This window comes from Podarcis erhardii, assembly GCF_964252035.2.
Source record: "Podarcis erhardii genome assembly, chromosome: W".
In the NCBI taxonomy this organism is placed as follows: Eukaryota; Metazoa; Chordata; class Lepidosauria; order Squamata; family Lacertidae; genus Podarcis; species Podarcis erhardii.
In genome coordinates this window covers 11,408,508-11,430,696 of record NC_138506.1, presented here as the reverse complement: position 1 = coordinate 11,430,696, position 22,189 = coordinate 11,408,508, and the positions used below count along the sequence as shown (strand labels likewise).

Here is a 22,189-nt window from a genome sequence, read left to right as displayed (position 1 = left end):
CCACCTTGTCTAGTTTTACAGGTCATTTCCCCCTCACCCCAATTTTAAAATTTGCAGTTTGTAAGCTTTCTTCCCCCCCCCTTCCATCCACCGGATTTGCAAGTAGATTTTAAGTTACTCCTGTTACTCATGAGCAGCTGCTCTCCATGTAGCTTGTTAACAGTTCAGATAAGTCTCCTAAATTTTCCTCTAGTTCCACCACTCTTTTATCCCCAGTTTTCCCCCTTTCCCTTTGAGCAGGGTTGTTTTTGAAAGGGATTCTGCTGCTGCTTAGTCTGCTTTGAGGCTTTCTGCCCCAGAGGGAATGTGGTTCCCCTGCATCACCTCTCAACCTTCTCACGATTCCTTCCAGAGCTCTCCTGCCCTGTTGGGGTTCGCTGGGTTGTGTAGGGCCCCGATTACACTCCAGGGTTTTGGGGGACTCATGGAGCCCATGCTTCCCCCCTCCCACACCTGTGACAGCTCAATTTCACCTGGAGCGAACTCACCGAGCTGCAGGTTCCTTCACGTAGCAGACCAGAAGTGCTGGACTGTGCATTGTTCTTTTTCTTTCTCTTTTTGTTCAGATTTTGTATTTTATTGTAATGTATTATGAAAAGTCATAATAAAATCATATATAAAAAGATACCTACCTTACTAAGTCATTTAATGAGATTGGTCAAAATGGCAACAACTTCCTGTAACTCATTTCTCTGTGTATAGGAAGTGGATCAACTACGTTTGGAGAGATTGCAAATAGATGAACAGCTTCGACAGATTGGGGCCACTTCTAGACCACCACAAAACCGCACAGACAAAGAAAAGGGATACATGACTGACGATGGCCCAGGTCTTGGAAAAGGTAGCCAACCCTACAGAAACAGAGGACATGGGAGGCGTGGACCAGGTTATGCTTCTGGTAGGTCACTTGGAATGTTCAAACTTCTCTCAACTCTGATTTGCTAATTTCTGGAATTCTTGTAAAGCAAACAGTAAATGAGGTTAAGCATGTCTAAAAATGTGAATGAGCTGCAGAGATTTAAACAAATGTGTATTTTGTAAATAATAACTGTGATACCTACTATGTTAGTTGCCAGGTTAATTTAGTTATCCACCAAGTCAGTGAAATACGATACAGACTAAACTTCTGTAAAGTTATAATCGTGGTAGCGTTACTAACATACAGTATTCCTTTTGAGTTGAAAGTAATGTTTCAAGTTCAAATACACTAGTTTCTCATCCAGTAAGAAGAGTGGGATTACTTGAAAAGAGATTACCTCTTCCATTATCCATACTTGGTTGGCAGAATTCTCATTTGTTGCTGTGTAACCAACTACAAACACACCAAAACTAGCTTTTATCTTAACCTAAAATTGTGATATTGTCAGGTGAAATGTATTGGTCAATGCCTACAAATTGTTATGAACATAGTTCTGTCTACACATGCTTACCAGATGAAAGCCACTTGAAGTAGTCTTAACAAGCCATTTTCCTGCAGGGAGGAGGGGATCCTTGGATGGGTTGTTCCTCCTGGTCACTCCACTGGGCAGGAATATGCAAATTAGAGCTGTTCTTACCTCACAGTGGGAGGGCGACTTCTCCAGTTTCCTTCCTGCCTTGCAGGTTCAGGTGGCAGAGCTCCTTTCTGTCATCTTATTCTGAGAAGATCTTTACTTAGAAAAAAATCTTGAAGAAAAACTGAGTAGAGAACAGAGAGGGAGATAGAGAGAAATGCCCAGTTAGCCAGAACATGATCGTGGTTGCTGATGGAGGTGGCAGGGACCGCCGACCAGGATACTCTTAAGTCCTTGGAACCAGCAGTCAACAGAGAAAATATGACTATGGAGGGCAGTGGGGAACTTTGTGTTCTCCTGCTTGATCATTGATGGAGTCACACTTCATCTGGAGTTCTACCAATGGATTTGACATGTGGTAGTACAAGGCTCAGGGATCTTTAGGTTTCTTTTCTTTGGGGTTTCATGAGGCTTCAGCCTTAGTCATTGACAGGGCATAGTTGCCTTTCTTTTATGCATTCTATGCATTCTTTTGCATTTGCTTAAGAAACTCCTGGTGGAAGCACCATTAGTAGAACATAGTTTCTTTTTTAATAATTATTTTATAATTATTAAAACCGTGATTAAAATAAAAATAGAAAATAAGACGTTTTCATACCATATTAAATTCATATTTTGGGATTCCTCCGATCCCTTGACTTCCCTCCATTCCCTCCCCCAGTTCTTTTGTGTTATTTTATGTTATACATGTCCAGAGTTTTCTTACCTTTTAAATATTTCCAGTTTCAAACATTGTCCTTAATATTACAAGTTTTTTTTTTAAAACTCTGCTGTTGTGTTAACTTCTTTACAATGCTTTTGTAAATATGTGTCAGGGAACTGCCATCGGAGAGACAGGTGGTGGACAGGCTACAGGAGAATAGGAGAGAATCTGCAGTAGAAGAGGGAACCAGCAGGGGGAGTGCAGGAGTCACAGCGGAGGGGAGGCTCTGGGATGCTTCCAGTGAGAGTAGTGGAGAGGTAACGGGACCCCCGTTGGGAACGCCCACCCTTCGCCGGAAACTGTCACGCAGAGAGTCTCGAAAGCGCATGTCTGTCAAAGAGCTTTTATGTTGGCGTAAATTCCGTAGACGCCCACTGTCAGATTCTACCAGCGACTGACGGAGTCATGCTTTGGGGGCTCCGTTAGTGCATCGGTTTGGATGACCAGCCAAACCCCAGAGGGATCAAGCTTTTACGCACAAGCAGCTCACTATCCCATCTCAGCAATCTGACAGTCTTTGAAAGCAGCTTGTGCAAGCAGAAGGCATCATGAGCGAACCATCCGGAACCGGAGGAGCAGGAGCGGGAGCTGGCGCAGATCCAAGCCTGGAACAAAGGTACAGGGCGTTGGAGGTCCAGCTGGCACTGCAAACGGCGAGGCTCGAGGAGAGGAGGGCTCAAGATGCAGATAAGGGGAAGACCACCCCACTTGCCAGACGGGTGCCTGGACTGGTGCAGAAATTTGGGGGGGATCCCCGGAACTATCAAGCCTTTAGGACAGAGATGCAATATGCTCTCAATCTACTGTTTGATGACTTCCCCGACGAGAACTCTAGAGTGGCGTACGTGATTGGCCATCTAGAGGGAGGGGCGAGGGACTGGGTTCGGCCCCTGATGGCAGCCAATAATGAAATCTTAAAGGACACAATGAAGTTTTTCCGCGCCATGGACTTGATGTTTTCCAGCGAGATCGAGCAGGGAGTGGTGCGCAGGCAGTTAATGGCGTGTAAACAGGGGAGCCGATCTGTACGTGAGTACTGGACTGAGTTCACCATGCTGATTCATAGACTTGGGTGGGACCTTGCTAGTGAACCTATTCAAATGCTGTTTGAAGAAGGTCTCTCTCCGGCAGTGAAAGATGAACTTTCCCGGGCGCCTAGGGCGGAGTCTATGGATCAGCTGACTAAATCAGCGCTGTCCATTGGGGCACGCCAGGAAGCTAGAGCTATGGAAAAGCGGGAAGGAAAGGGGGAACGTTGGAAGGACTTCCGCATTCCAGAGATTCCGGAGCAGCCTTTCCCGCCAGCAGAGCCGATGGAACTTGGAACAGCGCGCGCGCGCGCAGTTTCAAACACCAGTGAAGGGCGGAAGAAGGAGGGAAAGAGCGGCAAGAGATGCTATCTCTGCCAACAGCCAGGTCACTTTGCCAGAGTCTGTCCGCAAAGGAAGGAATGGCAAGGGATGGCGGGAACTGTTGGGGGGAAGGAGGAAGAAGAAATCACGGAGCCAGTAAAAGCCAACGCCTGGTTGCCAACATCAGGGCACAGCAGCCAGGCCAGGGAGTAATGAATGTGCCCACGCCGGAACCTCCAAGACCAGCGCTTGTGATAGAGGTGTTGCTGGAACTGGCAAACGGACACCCACTGAAGATAAAGGCGCTATTGGATTCAGGTAGCTCATGTAATTTCATGAGCAAAGAGTTTGCAGCTGCACACCAAATACAGACTATCCCATTGAGTAAGCCTTTGCAGGTTACCACGATTGATGGGAGGGAGCTGTTGGGAGGAGAAGTGAGCCAACAGACTGTACCAATGATAATGAGGGTGGCACAACACACCGAACTGATAGCGTTTAACGTAGCCACCTTGGGAGGAGCTCCTATTATCTTGGGTATGAGCTGGCTGGCGCTACACGATCCGCTAGTAGGCTGGCATCAGAGAGTGGTTTCCTTTGGATCAGCACATTGCCTAGAACACTGCAAGGAGGGAGAGGCTCAGGCAGGCGCCAGGGGCACTCTAGCAGGGATGGAAGTGATGGACAAAGGGAGGGTGCCACCACAATACGCTGACTTGCTTGACGTATTCAGCGAAAAAGAAGCAGATAAACTGCCCCCGCACAGACCCTTTGATTGTCAAATTACCTTACTCCCAGGAGCACAATTGCCAGTGGGCAAGCTGTATGCAATGTCAGACAGTGAGATGCAGGAGTTAAGGGAGTTCATTGACAAGAATCTCAAGCGAGGTTTCATCAGAGAGTCACGAGCGGTGGGGGGCAGCCCAGTGTTCTTTGTGGACAAAAAAAACACGGGCAAGCCCAGGCTTGTATGTGATTTCAGGGCCCTAAATGCAGTGTCAGAACCAGTGACTTTCCCTATGCCCAGAATTGATGACATTCTAACACGGGTGAGAAAAGGGAAATTTTTTACCAAGCTGGACCTTAGGGGGGCATATAACTTGATACGTGTGAGAAAGGGGGATGAGTGGAAGACCACTATGTTCACCCCCTTGGGGGCCTTTGAGTACACCGTTATGCCTTTCGGATTACAAGGGGGCACCGCCTGTTTTCAATCATTCATGAATCACGTCCTGGGGCCACTGCTCTACAAGAACTGCGTAGCGTTCTTAGATGACGTTCTGGTGTACTCAGACAATGAGGAGCAGCATGTGCGAGATGTAAGAGAGGTACTGAGCAAGCTGCGAGAAAACCGGCTGTGGGTGAAACTGGAGAAGTGTCAGTTTCATACCAAGGAGGTGGAATTCCTGGGGTACCGGTTGTCTGACAAGGGATTGGCCATGGATCCCAGCAAGGTTCAAGCGGTACTGGAATGGAAAACACCAAAGACCAAGAAGGACGTGCAAAGGTTCCTGGGCTTCGGAAACTTCTATAGGAAGTTCATCAAAAACTTTGCCCATTTAACAGCGCCCATCACGGATTGTCTTAGTAGCAAAAAGAAATTTGTTTGGACGGGAGAAGCGCAGAGGGCGTTCGAACGCTTAAAGCAGGCGTTTGCGTCGGAAGAGCAACTTTTGCACGTGGATCTACAACAACCAATGAGAGTGGAGACTGACGCGTCAGACCGAGCGGTGGGGGCCGTTCTTCTCCAGCCGGGAAAAGATACGTCTGAATGGAGACCGTGTGCATTCTTCTCGCGGAAGTTGAACAAATCTGAGAGGATCTACACAGTGTACGACCGAGAACTGCTCGCCATTCATGAAGCATTCCGGAAATGGCGGCACTTGCTGATTGGGGCGCAGCACAAGGTTCAAGTCCGAACTGACCACAAAAATCTGGAATACTGGAGAACAGCCCGAGTGCTGAACCAGAGACAAGTGAGATGGGCCCAGGAGTTCTCCAAATTCCACTTTGAGATTCGTTACATGCCCGGCTCCGAGAACGTGAGGGCGGACGCTCTTTCCAGGAAACCTGAGTACTTAGAGGGGGAGGGAGCGCCTGAGGCAAGGCATGTAATCCCTGAAGACCGCTGGGTGTGTGGGGCGGCATTGGTGGGGCAGAGGGAACTGATAGAGGGTACGGAGAACGATGAATACGCCCAAGAGAAACTCAGAGAGCTCCGGAGGACAGAGGAGAACACAGGGGGGTTCGAAGAAAAGAACGGGGCGTTGTATTACAAAGGGGCACTGTACATACCCGACGGGGAACTGAGGGGCAGAGTACTCAAGCAGTTGCATGACAGCCCCACAGCGGGACATTTTGGACAGCACAAAACCATGTGGTTGGTTACCAGGGAGTTTTGGTGGCCCAAGGTGAGGGAGGACGTACGGGAATATGTCAGGGGTTGCGACAGGTGCCAGCGAGCGAAAGGAGAGAGGGTGGCGCCAGCGGGGCTATTACAACCCTTACCCACGCCCGAAAGGCCATGGGAGGCAGTATCCATAGATTTTATGACGGACCTGCCAAAATCCAAAGGCAAAACAGCTGTCATGGTGGTGGTAGATCAATTAACCAAGATGTGTCATTTTATAGCTTGTTCACATGCAGTCACAGCGGAGGAAACCGCCAAGTTGTTTGTAGAACATATTTTCAAGTTGCATGGCGCCCCCTTGAGGGTGGTCAGCGACAGAGGGAAACAATTTACTTCCAGGTTCTGGAGGAAACTTATGAGCTTACTGCACGTAGAACTCAATTTCTCAACTGCCCGGCACCCAGAAACCAATGGGCAAGCGGAAAGGGCAAATGGGGTTTTACAACAATACCTGAGGTGTTATGTAAAAGACAGAGAAAATGATTGGGTGGATAAGTTACCTCTAGCAGAATTTGCCTACAACAACGCAGAGAACGTGTCCACAGGGATGAGTCCCTTCCTGGCAAATTATGGGTGTCACCCCCGGGCATTCCCAGGAGAGGGAGGGGAGAGGTGGAGCGTGCCGGCGGCGGAATATTTTTTTGAAGAGATGGAGGCGATCCACCGTCAGCTTCAACTTAACTTAGAGAAAGCCAAGGAAGAATATAAGAAGCAAGCAGACAGAAATAGGAGGGAAGGTGAAACTATAAGGGTGGGGGACCGGGTGTGGTTGTCCACCCAAGGGCTACCGTTCAAGGGCGGGAGTAAGAAATTGAGGCCCAAAAGATTGGGACCCTTTGAGGTCATACAGCAGGTCAACCCAGTGGCATTCAAACTCAGGCTGCCCAGTCACATGAAATTACACCCAGTATTTCACAGGTCATTACTGTCGCCGTACCGAGAGGGACGCGAGTGGGGGGAGCGTGAGAGAGAGGCCACCCAAACGCCCGTGATAGAAGAGAGAGAGCGCGACATGAACGTGGCAGGAATCATTGATTCCAGGTGGAAGGGGAATCAGGTGGAATATCTGGTAGAATGGGAGGGGGAAGCAGAGTCGGAAAACACTTGGGTACCAGCAGAGGTAGTCAATGACGAGGTTTTAATAGAAACATTTCATCAGCGTTTCCCAAGAAAACCGCAACCCGTGGCTCGATTTAGAAGGGAACACTTTGGGACCACCGATGAGGAAGGAGAGTTTGAAGGGTTCCCAGAGTCAGGGGTGGGTGAAGAAGCCGACTCCGACGAAGAAGAGGAAGACGGGGAGAGAGACGGTACGCCGTGGCTGGAAGTGTTAGAATCCTCGGACGACGAGGAGAGTTCCTTCAGGGGCTTTCCGCCCTCACCGCCAGTGGGAGAGGAGGCGGGAGGGGGTGAAGGGGGCCCTGGGGGGGAGGTGGATGTCAGGGAACTGCCATCGGAGAGACAGGTGGTGGACAGGCTACAGGAGAATAGGAGAGAATCTGCAGTAGAAGAGGGAACCAGCAGGGGGAGTGCAGGAGTCACAGCGGAGGGGAGGCTCTGGGATGCTTCCAGTGAGAGTAGTGGAGAGGTAACGGGACCCCCGTTGGGAACGCCCACCCTTCGCCGGAAACTGTCACGCAGAGAGTCTCGAAAGCGCATGTCTGTCAAAGAGCTTTTATGTTGGCGTAAATTCCGTAGACGCCCACTGTCAGATTCTACCAGCGACTGACGGAGTCATGCTTTGGGGGCTCCGTTAGTGCATCGGTTTGGATGACCAGCCAAACCCCAGAGGGATCAAGCTTTTACGCACAAGAAGCTCACTATCCCATCTCAATATGCAACAAACATTTTTCCATTTTTTAAAATATTTGCCGTCCTCTTGATTTCTTAGTCTTCCAGTTAATCTGGCCGTTTCAGCATATTCCATTAATTTACGTTGCCAATCTTCTTTAGTTGGGACTCGTTCTTCTTTTCATTGTTGGGCTATCAATGTCCGTGCAGCTGTTGTTGCATACCTAAATAAACTTTTATATTCTTTCAGTATATCTGTCCCAATTATACCTATTAAAAACGCTTCCGGTTTTTTACCAAAGGTTATTTTAAACATTTTTTTCAATTCATTATAAATCATTTCCCAAAAGCTTTTTATGACTTTACATTGCTATCACATATGGTAAAATGTACCTTCTACCTTTTTACACTTCCAACACTTATTATCTTTTGTACATTTTTGATAGTTTAGCCTGTGTTAAATACCATCTATACATAATTTTCAAATAGTTCTCCTTAAGTCCCGTACATGCCGTGAATTTTATAACATTTCTCCATAATCTTTCCCAGTCTGTCATCTGTATATTATGGCCGTTTTATCATTACACATTTGACCTCTTCATCCTTTGTCTCCCATTCCAACAATATATTATACATTTTTGATAATAATTTATAATCAATTTCTATTATTTCTCTCTGAAATTTTGAGATTCCATATGCAAATCCTTTCTTTTTATCATTTTTAAATTTTTCACTCACAAAAAGATCGCTGTGGATGAAAACAGCAACACAGAGAAAGCTCCGTCTTCCCTTCCAGAGATAAAACAACAATGGAGGGAGGGGCGAGGGGGTGGGGCAGGAGTCAGTTTTACCGACGCTAAGGAAAGGGAGCCAGAGATCGACTGCAATCTACCAAAACCTCTCAGGGATCTACCAGTAGATCGTGATTGACCTGTTGGACATCCCTGTTCTAGTAGATCTTTATATTTTTCCCGAACTTTAAAGATCACCTTTCTTATTATATGATTCTGGAAGCTTCTATGTACCTTGGCCTTCTGATACCACAGATATGCATGCCATACAAATCTATTGTCATGTCCTTCTTAATCTAGTAAATCTACATTATTCAATGTTATCCAATCCCGTATCCAGCACAGACAAGAGGCTTCATAGTATAGTTTTATATCTGATAGCGAGAAGCCTCCTCTTTCTTTAAGATCTGTTAATAACTTATATTTTATTATTGGCTTCTTGCTTCTCCAGATAAATCTTGAAATGTCTCTCTGCCAATCCTTAAAGCAATTAATATTACTTATCACCGCAATTGATTGAAATAAAAATAACATTTTTGGCAATACATTCATCTTAATCGCCGCTATCCTTCCCAATAAAGATAGATTCATTCTCCCCCAAATTTCAAATTTTCTTTTTATTTCTTTCCATATTTTTTCATAATTGTCTTTAAATATGTTGATATTTTTTGCTGTTAACCATATTCCCAAATATTTCACTATATATATATATATATATCTGTCACCTGCTGCACCTCTTTTTTATCTTGTTCTGGCATATTTTTTACTAGGAGCTTTGTTTTATTTTTATGTAATTTTAAGCCTGTTGTCCATATTTTTATATTTTTTCTAATACTTTTATTAATGAACTAATTGGGTCTTATATCATGATCACTAAATCATCTGCAAATGCCTTTAATTTGTATGACTTATTTCCTACCGTTATTCCTTTAATGTCATTATCTGCTCTTATATCTCTCACCAGCACCTCTAGGACTAAAATAAACAATAAAGGGGACAAAGGACATCCCTGTCTTGTTCATTTTGTAATTTTACATTCTTCTGCTATTACATTATTATTAGTCTCACTTGTTGCTCTGAATATATGGCTTCTATTCCTCTTTTGTATGTTTCTCCAAAATTCATTTCTTCGAAGACCTTTAACATAAACGTGCAGGAAATGTTATCAAATGCTTTTTCCACATCTACAAATATCATGTCATGAATGAACCAGCCCAGCCAGCTTTCAGTGGAAGATGTAGGCAGGAAGAGATAGGGATTAGGAATGCAGGTTGCCAAGGGAACTATCTCAAACGAGCCAGATCTCCACCAGGTCCCTCAAGGGGAGGGAAAAGGTGAGGAAGAGAAGATTGACTTTCTTCTCAGGAAGAAGTTGGAGGGGATCCAATGAGCCCACGGAGACATCGTTGGGGGAAGGGTGTGTGATAGGAGGCGGAAGCAGAAACATAAGGGTCAGAAGGTCCATTTAAGTTGGTGGAAGGGGAGGGACTCGGCAGAAGAGTCATCATAATTCATGAGGGCAGCAGCTGGGTTAATGCTGTCCAGCGTTATCTATGTACTTGGTCAATAATCATCCTCTCTACTTAACTACGCTCCCTGTGTTGTCGAGCTGGAGGCTAGCTTCCTGGCACATCATTGCTGCCTGTTTTTCATTTCTTACTTCCAAATATTCAATAATATCTATTACATTCCTTATATTTTCTTTCATATGTCTTCCTGATAGAAATCCTGTTTGATTTTGATGTATTCTTTCTAACAATATATTTTTCATTCTATTAGCTAATAAATTTGAATACAATCTGTAATCACTGTTTAATAATGAGATTGGTCTATAATTTTTAATTTCCATTTTATCTGTCTCTTGTTTTGGAATTAGAGTGATAAAAGCCTTTTTCCAAGTCTTTGGTATTTCCCCTACTTTTAATGTTTCATTAATTACATTTTGTAATGGTTGAATTAAATAATTTTTTAATAATATTTTGCTGTTAGTCCATCTGGGCCTGGTGTTTTTCCTATCTTTGCTTGTTTTATAGCACATGAAACTTCCGTTATATCAATTGGTGCATTTAATTTTTTTTGGCAATTTATTTTGTCTTATATATCTTTCAATTTCTATTTTATCTTCTGGTTCAGCTCAGTATAGGTCTGAGAAGTATCTGGTAAATTGCCTTCTAATATCTCTCGGATCATCAATTATTTTATCTTTCACTTTTATTTTATTTATTAAATTATTCGCTTTCCTTTTATTCAATTGCCAGGCTAAGAGCTTTCCTGGCTTATTAGCCTGTTCAAAATTTCTTTGTCTCATTCTCTTTATTTTCCATTCTACTTCCTGATTTATTATCAATGAATATTAAGTTTGTAACATTTTAATTGCTTGTTTTGTTGTTTCTTTCTTAGGTTTACTTACTAACTCTTTTTCCTTTTTAATTAATTCATTAAAAAAATTCCTTTTTCCTCTGTTTCCTAATCTTCCTTTGATATGCATTTTGGTTTATAAAGAAACCTCTAATTACTGCTTTACTAGCAGCCCACACTATTCTCATATTTGTGCCTTTATTGCAATTTAATTCAAAATAATCTTTTAATGTTGTTTTTTGTCTTTTCCACTATTTCTTGGTTATCTAGCAAGTCTTCATTTAGTCTCCATATAAATGGTGTATTCCTTTCTCTTTTTATTTCTAAAATTATTGAATTATGATCCAAGAGAGTTCTTGCTTGTCTTTCGACCTTTTTGCCATTAAAGTTATTTCTTTTGAGACCCATGCCAAGTCGATTCATCCACTAGACTGACGTACTTCTGAATAGAAAGTGTATTCTCTAACTGATGCTTAAATCTCCAAATATCAATCAGATTTAAATTTTCTACCATATTAAAAAAAGTTAATGGCAATTTCCCCTCTTTTGTCTGAGTTTTCCTTATTGTTCTATCCATATCCAGAGAGACCAGTCCACAAATCTCCCATTACTATCATTTTTGATACGCATATTCCAATAGGTTAGTTTCGAAGTTTTTTTAAAAATCTGATTTCAGTTGGCATGTATATTCCAACTATGATTATCTTTTCACCTTGTGGTATAATTTCACAGCTATCACCCTTCCTTCTTCATCTTTAAATAAAAATTATGGCTGTAATTTTGACATAATATAAAACACAACTCTTCTCTTTTTTGTTTTGTCTGAAGTTATAAATTCCATTCCCATCTTTTTATTTATCAATATTTTCCTATGGTTTTTTGCCACATGTTTCTGGCAAACTATGTCTAAATTTTGTTTTAATATTACATGTTCAGTTTTATTCCTTTTTATTTTATTGTTCAATCCATTTACATTCCAGCTTAATATGCTCAAATCTGCCATTGTTAGTTTAAAAGTCTTGTCTTTTCCCGTTTACCTTTATTCTTTTCGTTTTACTCCCTTCTTCTTCTTCTGTACTATTATCTGTTACGTCTGTTTTCTGTCCTCCTACTGCTCCTTCTGGCAGTGTTTCCCTTCCTCCCAATGCCTTACTGTATTTTCTCCCAAAAATTACCAGTTTCAATTGGATTTCTAATTCTATGTTTTTTCTCCTTATATGTAAATGTGAATCCTTCTGGGAACTCCCATCTATACCATATGTCATTCCTTCTTAAAGCATCAGTTAATACTTTATAATTCTTTTGTTTTTTTACAAAGGGGGGAAAGAATTTCCTTAAACAAAATTATGTTTTGGCCTTCAATTTGCAATCTCTTATTATCTCTCCCCACTACATCTCTGGCAAAACAGGACAAATGAGGTCCCTGATCAGGAAGCTGGCTCTTTGCTAGCCAACGATCCTCACTTTGCAGCACATGCCCCTCTAATACTTCCAAAGGGACAGAAAGAACTAACAGCCCCCCAACCACCCCATGAGGGAAAGAGGAACTGACAGCCAACAGACAGCATAAAGCCACTCTCCAAATTTGGAATGTAGCTGGATGGGCTGCATCTATCAGGGATACTTGTTTCACTGACTTTTTATCTCAACACCACACCCTTTTGGTTCAGGAGACCAGGACCAGGGATGATATACCATTAAATCAGCGGTTCTCAACCTGTGGGTCCCCAGATGTTGTTGGACTACAACTCCCATCATCCCTGAGCTCTGGCCTTGCTAGCTAGGGGTGATGGGAGTTGTAGTTCAACAACATCTGGGGACCCACAGGTTGAGAAAGGCTGCATTAAATGGATATCATTCCTTTACAAGGGAGGCCAGCATGGGGCTTGGGATCACCACCATCAAGGGGCGAGGGAGGTATGGCGGTGGGAGCAGATATTATAGGCAAAGGGGTTTGAGATATAAAGACGCTCGAACCCTTTGCAATCTGTGCCCCATCCCGAGGGACAAAGGTAGGGTGAGCAGAGATTACCCTCCTCCGTCATTGGTGCTGTGCAATGTCAGGTCTATAGGCAATAAAACCGCCACCCTGCAAGACTTTTTTACCTCTCAGGGGGCTGACCTGGCTTGTGTGACGGAGAACTGGGTTCGCAAAGGCAAAACAGTCGCCTTGCATGAGTTGGCGCCCCTTGGTTTCTCCGTCCTTCACCAATCACGGACTGGGGGTCTGGGGGGGAGGGGTGGCGTTAATCCGGGAATATGTTTTTTTCAGGGCTCTGCCAGCGCCATCGATCTCTGGCATTGAATGTGCTGTCCTGGTGTGGGGCAACGAGGAGAGCTTGGCTGTCTGGCTGGTGTACTGTCCACCTAGCACACTGGCAGGCACCCTAACATGACTGCTTGAGGTGGTGACTTCCGCTTTTGAGATGGAGGCGTTAGCAGACATGCTGAGAAGCTGCGCGGCAAGAGTGCAAGGAGAAGCATAAATTAAAGGTGATTAAAACCTATTTAATGATTTATGGACTGGAGGAAGGTTTTGGAGGGAACTTAAGGAAAACTTTATCCGAGCTTATCAGCACTTTACCAGCTGGGGAGTATCAAATTTCAAAAAGACGCTGAGGGCTTGCGGAAGGCTAGAAGTCCAAGTCAAATAATAATACGGTCTCAAAACAAATGAAGCGAGATGCATCAGTTCTAACAGAGCATTGGAACTGGAGCAGGAAAACCAAATAAAAATGTCGGAGACACAGGAGATGATTCATCTATTAAGGTCTCTTAAAGAAGACATGGGGCACTTAAGACAGAAATTTCAGCGATTAAACAGTACACTTCACGAATGAGAATTGATTTACAAGTCTTAACATCGCGTATGGATACAATTGAACAGCGTGTTAATGTCTTGGAGAAAATTTCATTTGCAGCTCAGAACCAGACCGACAAACACTTACTCCAATTGGAATCTGAACTTAGAAGGAACAACCTTAAACTTATAGGTTTTAAAAACCACCCACCTGAAGGAATTCAGGCAATTGAATATACTGTGAACTGTTTAACGGAACTGTTGAAGCTACAACAACTGGATTTAAGGATGGAGATAAATGGTGTTAAAAGTTTCCCATTGAAAACCAAGAAAGCAAGAGGGGAAACATTTATAACATAATTCAATTTTTGCGCTAAGGGTGTGAGATGATATCCTTAAAAATTTCCGGTGAAAATGAAATGCTAAACCCTTTGAATGGAGGGGAAATAAAATTTCTATTTTCCCAGACTATGCTCCAGTGGTGGCAGAAAAGAGACGACTATTTGCCCCTGCTCGTAAGCTAGAAAGGGAATTAAAAATACAGCATTTCACAATATTCCCTGCTACTTTCTTCCTAAAGATAAACGAACTGCACCGCTTTCAAAATCATGACAATGTGATATCCTATTTACAAGCAATAAATGTGAATAAAGAGCCAAGGTGAAGTGTAAGGGGGCTTTCCCCCCTCCTCTCTTACTTGACTTGGAACAGGGCGGGGCAGCCGCCCTCCATTTTGAAGCTCTCTTTCAACTTGACTTTCCTGCATGTAGAACCACTGACTCATGTTGATTCACCCCCTGAACAAAGTTTCCATGGTATAGAGCTATGAAACCCCAGATATATTAGCAATTTAATAATGGTGGTGGTACAATAAATATCACTATAAAAGCTGAAAGTCCGTGGAGATAGTGATTTGTCATTTAATAAGTATCAAACTAATTAATATCTGTTGTTTTCTTATGTATATAAAGTGCTCCTTCATGTGCCAAGTTAAAAGCTCCTGACTATTATATATATGTGAACCTAGGAGCTCAAAGGGGTGAATGTTTGCGTTTCCTACAGAGCGGAAGTCATGCATTTGGTTTTTTCCCCTTCTTTTTTTTTGTTCTTTTTTGTTCTTTATCTTTATTTTATTGTTGAGTGTATTAAGTAGTTTTCTTTTTCTTTTCTTACTGTTAGTGCTGATATTATATTAATAATTGTTGGCTATTGGTATATATTTGAGCCTACCCTTTCAGAATCCTTTTCACTGTTGATAGAACTACTTTCCACCTTTCTCTCCTTTCTCTCTACTTCCTTCTTTGAAAATTTTCAAATAATAATTATTTGATTGGGAATACTTAAAGTTAATTTCAGTGTTTATATAAACATAATGGGTAGAGTCTGCCTTATATAGACTTAGATATGTAAAAATGTTAATTATTCATATATTTTGTAATCCATATGTTAAATATAAGCATGGTTAATATATGACTCAGGTTGGAGCGCTAATAATTTTTAGTATATTTGGTTTATATTAGGCCTTCCAAACAATTTTGCTGAAGATAAAATAGAAGACAGGAAAGCTTACAGATTAAAGACATAATGAGAATTATAAGTATGAATGTCAAGGGGTTAAAGGAAAAGGAAAAACAAATCCTAACACTCAAATATCTCCAGTCATTAAAGGCTGATATAGGTCTATTACAGGAAACACATTTGACAGAACAAGGGGCTCAAACTTTGAAAAGTCAGTGGGTAAAAGAAGTTCTTTCAACAAACTTAGACGAAAATGCCAGGGGAGTCACAATTTTATTTAGGAAAGGCTGGCCTTATGAAATACAAGATAAAATAAGAGAGGAAGATGGTTGATGCTTAATAATTGTAATTAAAACAGAAGGGACAGAAATAGCAATAGTAAATGTCTATGCCTCAAACACTGATGACCATAAGTTTATTCACAACTGCTTTAAGAGATTACACTTTCAGCACTTGATAATGGGTGGAGACTTTAATGAAATTTTAGATCCACAGATGGATACCACCTGAGTAGCCAGGAAAAAAAGGACAAAGGTTAGAGAGACAGTTAATAACTATATGATACAGTGGAATTTAGTGGATTCATGGAGACTGCATCATCCTAAGGAAAAATCATATACATATTTTGCAGAAATTTATAAAACCCAGCCTAGAATTGACTTTTTTCTAACATCAGCATCATTACATCCCTTTACTAGTCGATGTGACATTGATATTCCCATTATAGCTGATAACTCAGCAGTAATACTGGAATATAATTTATCTAAAACACAGGAAGGTATGAGGAGATGGTATCTTAATATAGCATTATTAAATGAAAAAAACTTGATTCAATATATAACCCAAGAAACACAAATATATTTTAAAAATAACTCCAAATCTTTAACATCAAGACTGATGGAATGGGAAGGATATAAAGCTTACATCAGAGGGAAGAAAAAATCCTTCTCTGCCAACAAAGCCAAGCTGTAAAGATTAAAAGAAAATAATCTAAAAATTTCTTGAAAAACACTATGGGGTGATATGGCAAATAACCCATCTACGGTTACATATGAAAGAATACAACAACTAACATTAGAACTGAATAATATACTAGCTCAAAAAATTGAGTTCAGCCTACTAAGTCTAAGACAAATATATTGGGAACAGGGAGAAAGACCAACAAAAATTCTAGCTAATCATCTAAAACCAAAGAATGCGAACCAAATAATACCCTTAATAAGAAATGAAAATAACATCGCAGCAACCTCATCAGTAGATATCAATAATGAATTTGGCGGCAAAATTACAGAAAGTTGTTCAAAACTTTACTCAAACAGGTTTTATAAAAACAAGACAAGCTACAGATAACATCAGATTAACAATAGATTTGATAAATTTAAACAAAGATGAACAGGCGTTTATGATATTGTCATTAGATGCAGAAAAGGCTTTTGACAGAATATATAAAGAATGTATAGGGTTTGTGTTACGTAAATTTGGTTTCCCTATAGAATACTGTAATTGGATTAAAATGATTTATAAAAACCCAAATGGAAGAATTTCGAATTTGATTAGTTTAAATCGAGGAATGAGACAAGGATGTCCTCTTTTTTTTTTTTTTTTTTTTTTAATAATTTTTATTGATTTTACAACATAAACAAAAAACAAACAAACATAATGCGACTTCCCCAAACCTCCCCTTCACTGCATCCAAATTTCAAAATTTTTAGCAATTCTTCATCCCATTTTTATATTTAATTCTCTTTAAAAAGAGTTTCTGCTTTATAAATTTCGATTTATAGCTGTAATTCTTTGTGTCCAATCCCCTGACATCTTAACATTCCGAAATTTTACAACAATTTTTAAGATAGATTTTAAATTTTTTCCAGTCCTCCTCCACTGTCTCTTTCCTCTGGTCACGGATTCTGCCGGTCATCTCTGCCAGTCCCATAAATTCAGTCACCTTGGTCTGCCATTCTTCCAGAGTAGGTAATTCTTTAGTCTTCCAATACTTCGCCAAAAGGATTCTTGCTGCTGTTGTTGCGTACATAAAAAAGGTCCTATCTTTCTTTGGTACCAATTGGCCGACCATGCCCAGGAGAAAAGCCTCCGGTTGACAAGGATGTCCTCTTTCTCTGTTATTATTTAATCTGCCTGGAACCATGAACAAGAGCAATAATTCAGGATGAGCATATCAAGGGTGTAAAACACAACAAAGATAATTACAAAATTGTATTATTTGCAGATGATATCCTTTTATTTATTTCAAAACCAGAAGATACAATTCCAAAAACTATGGAGAAAATAAAAACCTTTGGCAGAATATCGGGATATTCTATAAATTGGACAAAATCAGAGATTTTACCAATTGGGCCAAGGGCTACATTGTATAGAAACCATCAATTTCGGGTGTGCAAAGACTTTATTAAATGCTTGGGTATAATGATATAGACCAAATTGTAAAATTAAATTTGAATCAAATTATAAATGAGATTTCTTTTGATATTGAAAGGTGGGGACCTCTAAACCTTTGGGGAAAGGTTAATGTACTCAAAATGAATGTGGTTCCAAAGCTTTTATACACCCTTAGGGGATTACCAATACATATTCCCAAATGTTACTTCCAAAAAATAAATCAGCTATGTAGATCATGACTGTGGGGTACAAAAATATCACTACATAAAATGCAACTTCCAACTAAGGAAGGTGACTTTGGTCTCCCAAATCTGGAACTATATCACCAGGCCTTCTGAGTAAGACTAGTGATTGGAGAACTAGCAGGAATCTCAATTGGGCTACTCTGGAATATAGTTTCTTTGAATCTCTTGTAGGGTGGACTAAACTCGGCTCCAATTTTATGAAATATCCTATTATCCTGGAGACTATTAAAGCACCTATAAAAATTTGGATGAATATAAATAAAAATAATAAGGATGATCCCTATCAGCATGAGAAATTAACAATATGGGCCAACCCAAAATTAAAAATTGGAAATCAAGTAATAATTTGGCAAAATTGGATGGAAAAAGGTATTTTGACATTGAATCAATTAATTGATGAAAATTACAAATTTGTGGAATATAAGACTTTGCAAGTAAAGTATGTATTAACCAGTGAAACACAATGGCAATACATCCAATTGAAACATATGTTGGAAAGGCAGTTTGGCCCTCACGCTATAGCAGCATCGGGAACACCCATGCTGCTACAAGATTTAATCTCTGCAACAAAAACAAAAAACTCTACACTTGCGCTATATCCAACCCTACTCAACAGGAAGAAATATGATTTAGAATATGATAGACAAAAATGGAGTGAAGAGTTAGGGGTTCAGATAACAAATGTCAAGTATAAAATCAACAGAAATAGCCTCTATGGATCTAAGACTAAGACTTATTCAACAGAAAATAATATTCAGAGTCCACTGGACTCCAGCAAAACTATACCAGAAGAAAATAACAAGTTTAGACAACTGCTGGAGATGTGGGAGTAAAAATGCGAACTTAGTACATATGATGATTAACTGCCCGATGATAAGATCATTTTGGTGCGAGGTGAGGATATTTATAGCAAGAGTAATAAAGAGAAATAGTTAATTAGTGAAATTGAATTTAATTCTAAATTATATTCCAGAAACGTGGGAGATTACAAGGGGCCAAAAAAAATATGGATGTACCGTGCTATATTAGAAGCAAAAAAACTTGTTTTGATGAATTGGAAGAGCCGCAAAAAGATTCCATTGAGCACATGGATTGATAATTTGTACAGATTAGCTACATACAAATGAATTGCATGTTGTCGCAAATTAAGAAAGGATAAATATGAAGAAATCTGGAAGGAATATTTAAGCGATAAGGCGGATAGTGGTGGGAAGTAGGGGGAGGAGAGAAAGGTGGGAAAATGTTAAAAAAGTATATGAGTGTATTCAAATCTGAATTGTCAAATTGTGTTATTAGTGTTGTTATGGTTTTTGTTGTATGTGTCTTTTGCGGTTGTTGTTTATATTGAAAAAATTATTATTATTATTTTTAAAAAAATGACTTCTTGAGGTGGTGGCAGGCTGGGTCTTGGAGTTCCCTAACCTATTGGTTTGAGGGGACTTCAACGTCCATGCTGATGGCACCCCCTCCTCACGGGCTCTGGACCTGGTGTCTTCCATGGCGACATTAGGACTCTCCCAGTTTGTTTCGGGCTCCACACACCAAGCAGGCCACACGCTGGATTTGATCTTCGGCACAGGTATAGATATGATCATGGCCTCCCCTGTGGAGGTGCCATGGTCTGATCACTACGCTCTGAAAGCCAGGATTGACTTCCCGGCGCTTGGGTGGCGAGCCTATTTGGGTTTGCCCGCGGAGGCTGATGGATCCTGATGGATTCCGTCACGCTTTGCGGGACCTTGCTCCCCCTGACGGCTCATTAGATGAGCTTGTCAAGAGCTGGAATAACCGACTCTTGGCGACCATCAGTGAGATCGCACCTAGACGCCCCTTCGACCCCGTCGAAACCGTGCCCCTTGGTTTACCGACGAGCTCCAAAAAGTGAAGCTGGACCTCAGACGTCTAGAGCGAGTATGGCAGCGTGCTCGTGACGGAGCCTCAAGAACATCTTAAAAGATACTTATGAAAGCCTATGAGATGGAAGTGAAAGCTGCTAAGAAGACTTACTTCTCAGCTTCCATTGCATCCACTAGCTCTCGCCTGGCACAACTTTTTAGAATAATTAGGTCCTTAATGTCCCCAGAGGGACAACAAAATTTAAATACTAATCTGACACATAGCTATGAGGCATTTGCGAGCTTTTTTGCGGAAAAAGTCTTGCTTCTTTGCTGTGACCTCCCTGCCAATTTTGATACAATAACAGAACTGTTCTTGGGTCCAATATTGGACCACTTTGATCGGATACTCCCAGCCAATGTGGACAGACTCCTCTGAGCTGGAAGGCCCACCACCTGCCTCCTTGACTGTACCCGTCTTGGCTGATTAGAGCGTGTCCAGACGAACGTGTCGAAGACAGGGGTCCTCTGGCTGGGTCGGGATGACATGGGGTTGGGGGGCCTAACTCCCATCCCTTGTGGGGGCTCAATTAGTACCAGTGCCCTCTGTTAGGAGTTTGGGTGTAACCTTCAACGCCTCCCTTTCTATGGAGGCGCAGGTTGCAGCTGTAGCAAAGGCGGCATTTTTCCACGTCCGCCGTGCTAAGCAGTTGGTCCCTTACCTTTCTCGCCCTGATCTTGCCACAATGTTCCATGCGATGGTCACCTCCAGGCTCAATTATTGTAATTCGCTCTACTCGGGGCTGCCCTTGAAGCTCACCCAGAAACTCCAGCGGGTGCAGAATGCCGCGGTGAGGCTCCTTACGAGGTCCTCGCTGCTGGACCACATTCATCCAGTGCTATACCAGCTGCACTGGCTCTCGGTGGAGTACAGGGTCAGGTTTAAAGTGCTGGTTTTAACCTTTAAAGCCCTATACGGCCTAGGACCCTCGTACCTACGGGACTGCCTCTCCTGGTATGCCCCACAGAGGACCTTATGGCCTGCAAATAACAAGACTTTAGAGGTCCTGGGTCTCAAGGAGGTTAGACTGGCCTCAACCAGGACCAGGGCCTTTTTAGCCCTGGCACTGGCCTGGTGGAACACTCTGTCACAAGAGACCAGGGTCCTGTGAGATTTGACATCTTTCCGCAGGGCCTGCAAGAAGGAGCTGTTCTGCCAGGCCTTTGGTCCAGGCCCAGTCTGACCCCCTTCTTTCCATGAAACCCTGTATGTAAGTGGCCCCCTTGGCCCTTTCTATCAGCCCATATGGGACCAGCACAGGTGACCAGGCCTGACGAATATTTAATATTCTTACTTTCATGGCTGTGATTTGTGGGTTGTCCACTTAATTTTATTTTGATTTTACTGTGATTTTGAGCTGTGTTTTAATCAGTTGTTTGATTTTGTGTTTTTAATGTATTATATATTTGGTGATAGCCACCCTGAGCCCGGCCTTGGCCAAGGAGGGCGGGATATAAATAAAAATTATTATTGTTGTTGTTGGTCTGGAACATTCTATCTTTAATAGCTTCTGAATTCAAAAATACCAGGCAGTCTCCTGGCATTTTCCTCATCTGCAGCATTTTAGATTTAATTCTATAGATCTTGTCCACAGAGTTGTCCAGGATTTATTTATCCAGTTCCAGCCATGTTGCTAAAGCCTCAAGTATTCTTTTAAGTCCTGCTCACCTTCTTCTGGCACATTTCTTAGGCAGACCACCAGTTCCTTCTGCTTCATTTCTGCTACAGCCATAGCACCCCACATCATTTCCTGAGTTACATAGACTCCTTGTACCTCTACCTTCAGTTTTTCCTGTTCCCTTTTCACCCCTTTCACCCCCTCCTGTGTATGTTTGGTTTTCTCCTCCATCCCTTTTAATCCTGTTTCTACCTTGGTGGTTCTAGCATTTAATTCCTTCATTTGTCCCTTCATTTCTAACATTGTTTTGGATTTTTTTTCAGTGTGTGTAGCTAATGAATTTACAGTCTTTTAAAAATCACTACTAATCTCCCTTTTAAATTCTGCAAAAGATCTTCCAGTTCAGATCTTGTGTCTTCCTGGACGGAGGGTTTTCTGCCTGGTGTTGGCGTTGGTACTTTTTTCATTGCCGTATCTGCTCTTTTACTTTACAGCAGCCATTTCCCAGCCTTGGCTGACTTGTTTTTACAGCTAGACAAACACAGCATAGCTTCCCCACCAAGTGCCATGCTGCTTGGCCTTATCAGGCCTTGTCAAGATCACTTCACAGAGCCTAAAACATACTCTGTTTCACTTCAGTTCATACTATAAAACATTCATACACTTGTACTTTATCTTAATCTAAAATGTAAGGGTATAAGTTGGAAAAGCTTAATGCAATATAGGTATTAGTACTTAGTAGTACTTATGTTGTATC

At 41.8% G+C, this 22,189-nt stretch overlaps 1 protein-coding gene across 3 annotated transcripts in view; it reads left to right on the top strand.

Annotated features, from left to right (window-relative positions):
• LOC309333207 (fragile X messenger ribonucleoprotein 1-like) overlaps positions 1-22,189 on the top strand; it is a 209,723-nt gene that overhangs the window by 171,739 nt on the left and 15,795 nt on the right. For all 3 annotated transcript variants that reach the window (XM_081846613.1, XM_081846612.1, XM_081846611.1), the window contains one exon: positions 703-898. In XM_081846613.1, the coding sequence (XP_081702739.1) occupies positions 703-898 (196 nt within the window). The remainder of the gene's footprint in view (positions 1-702; positions 899-22,189) is intronic.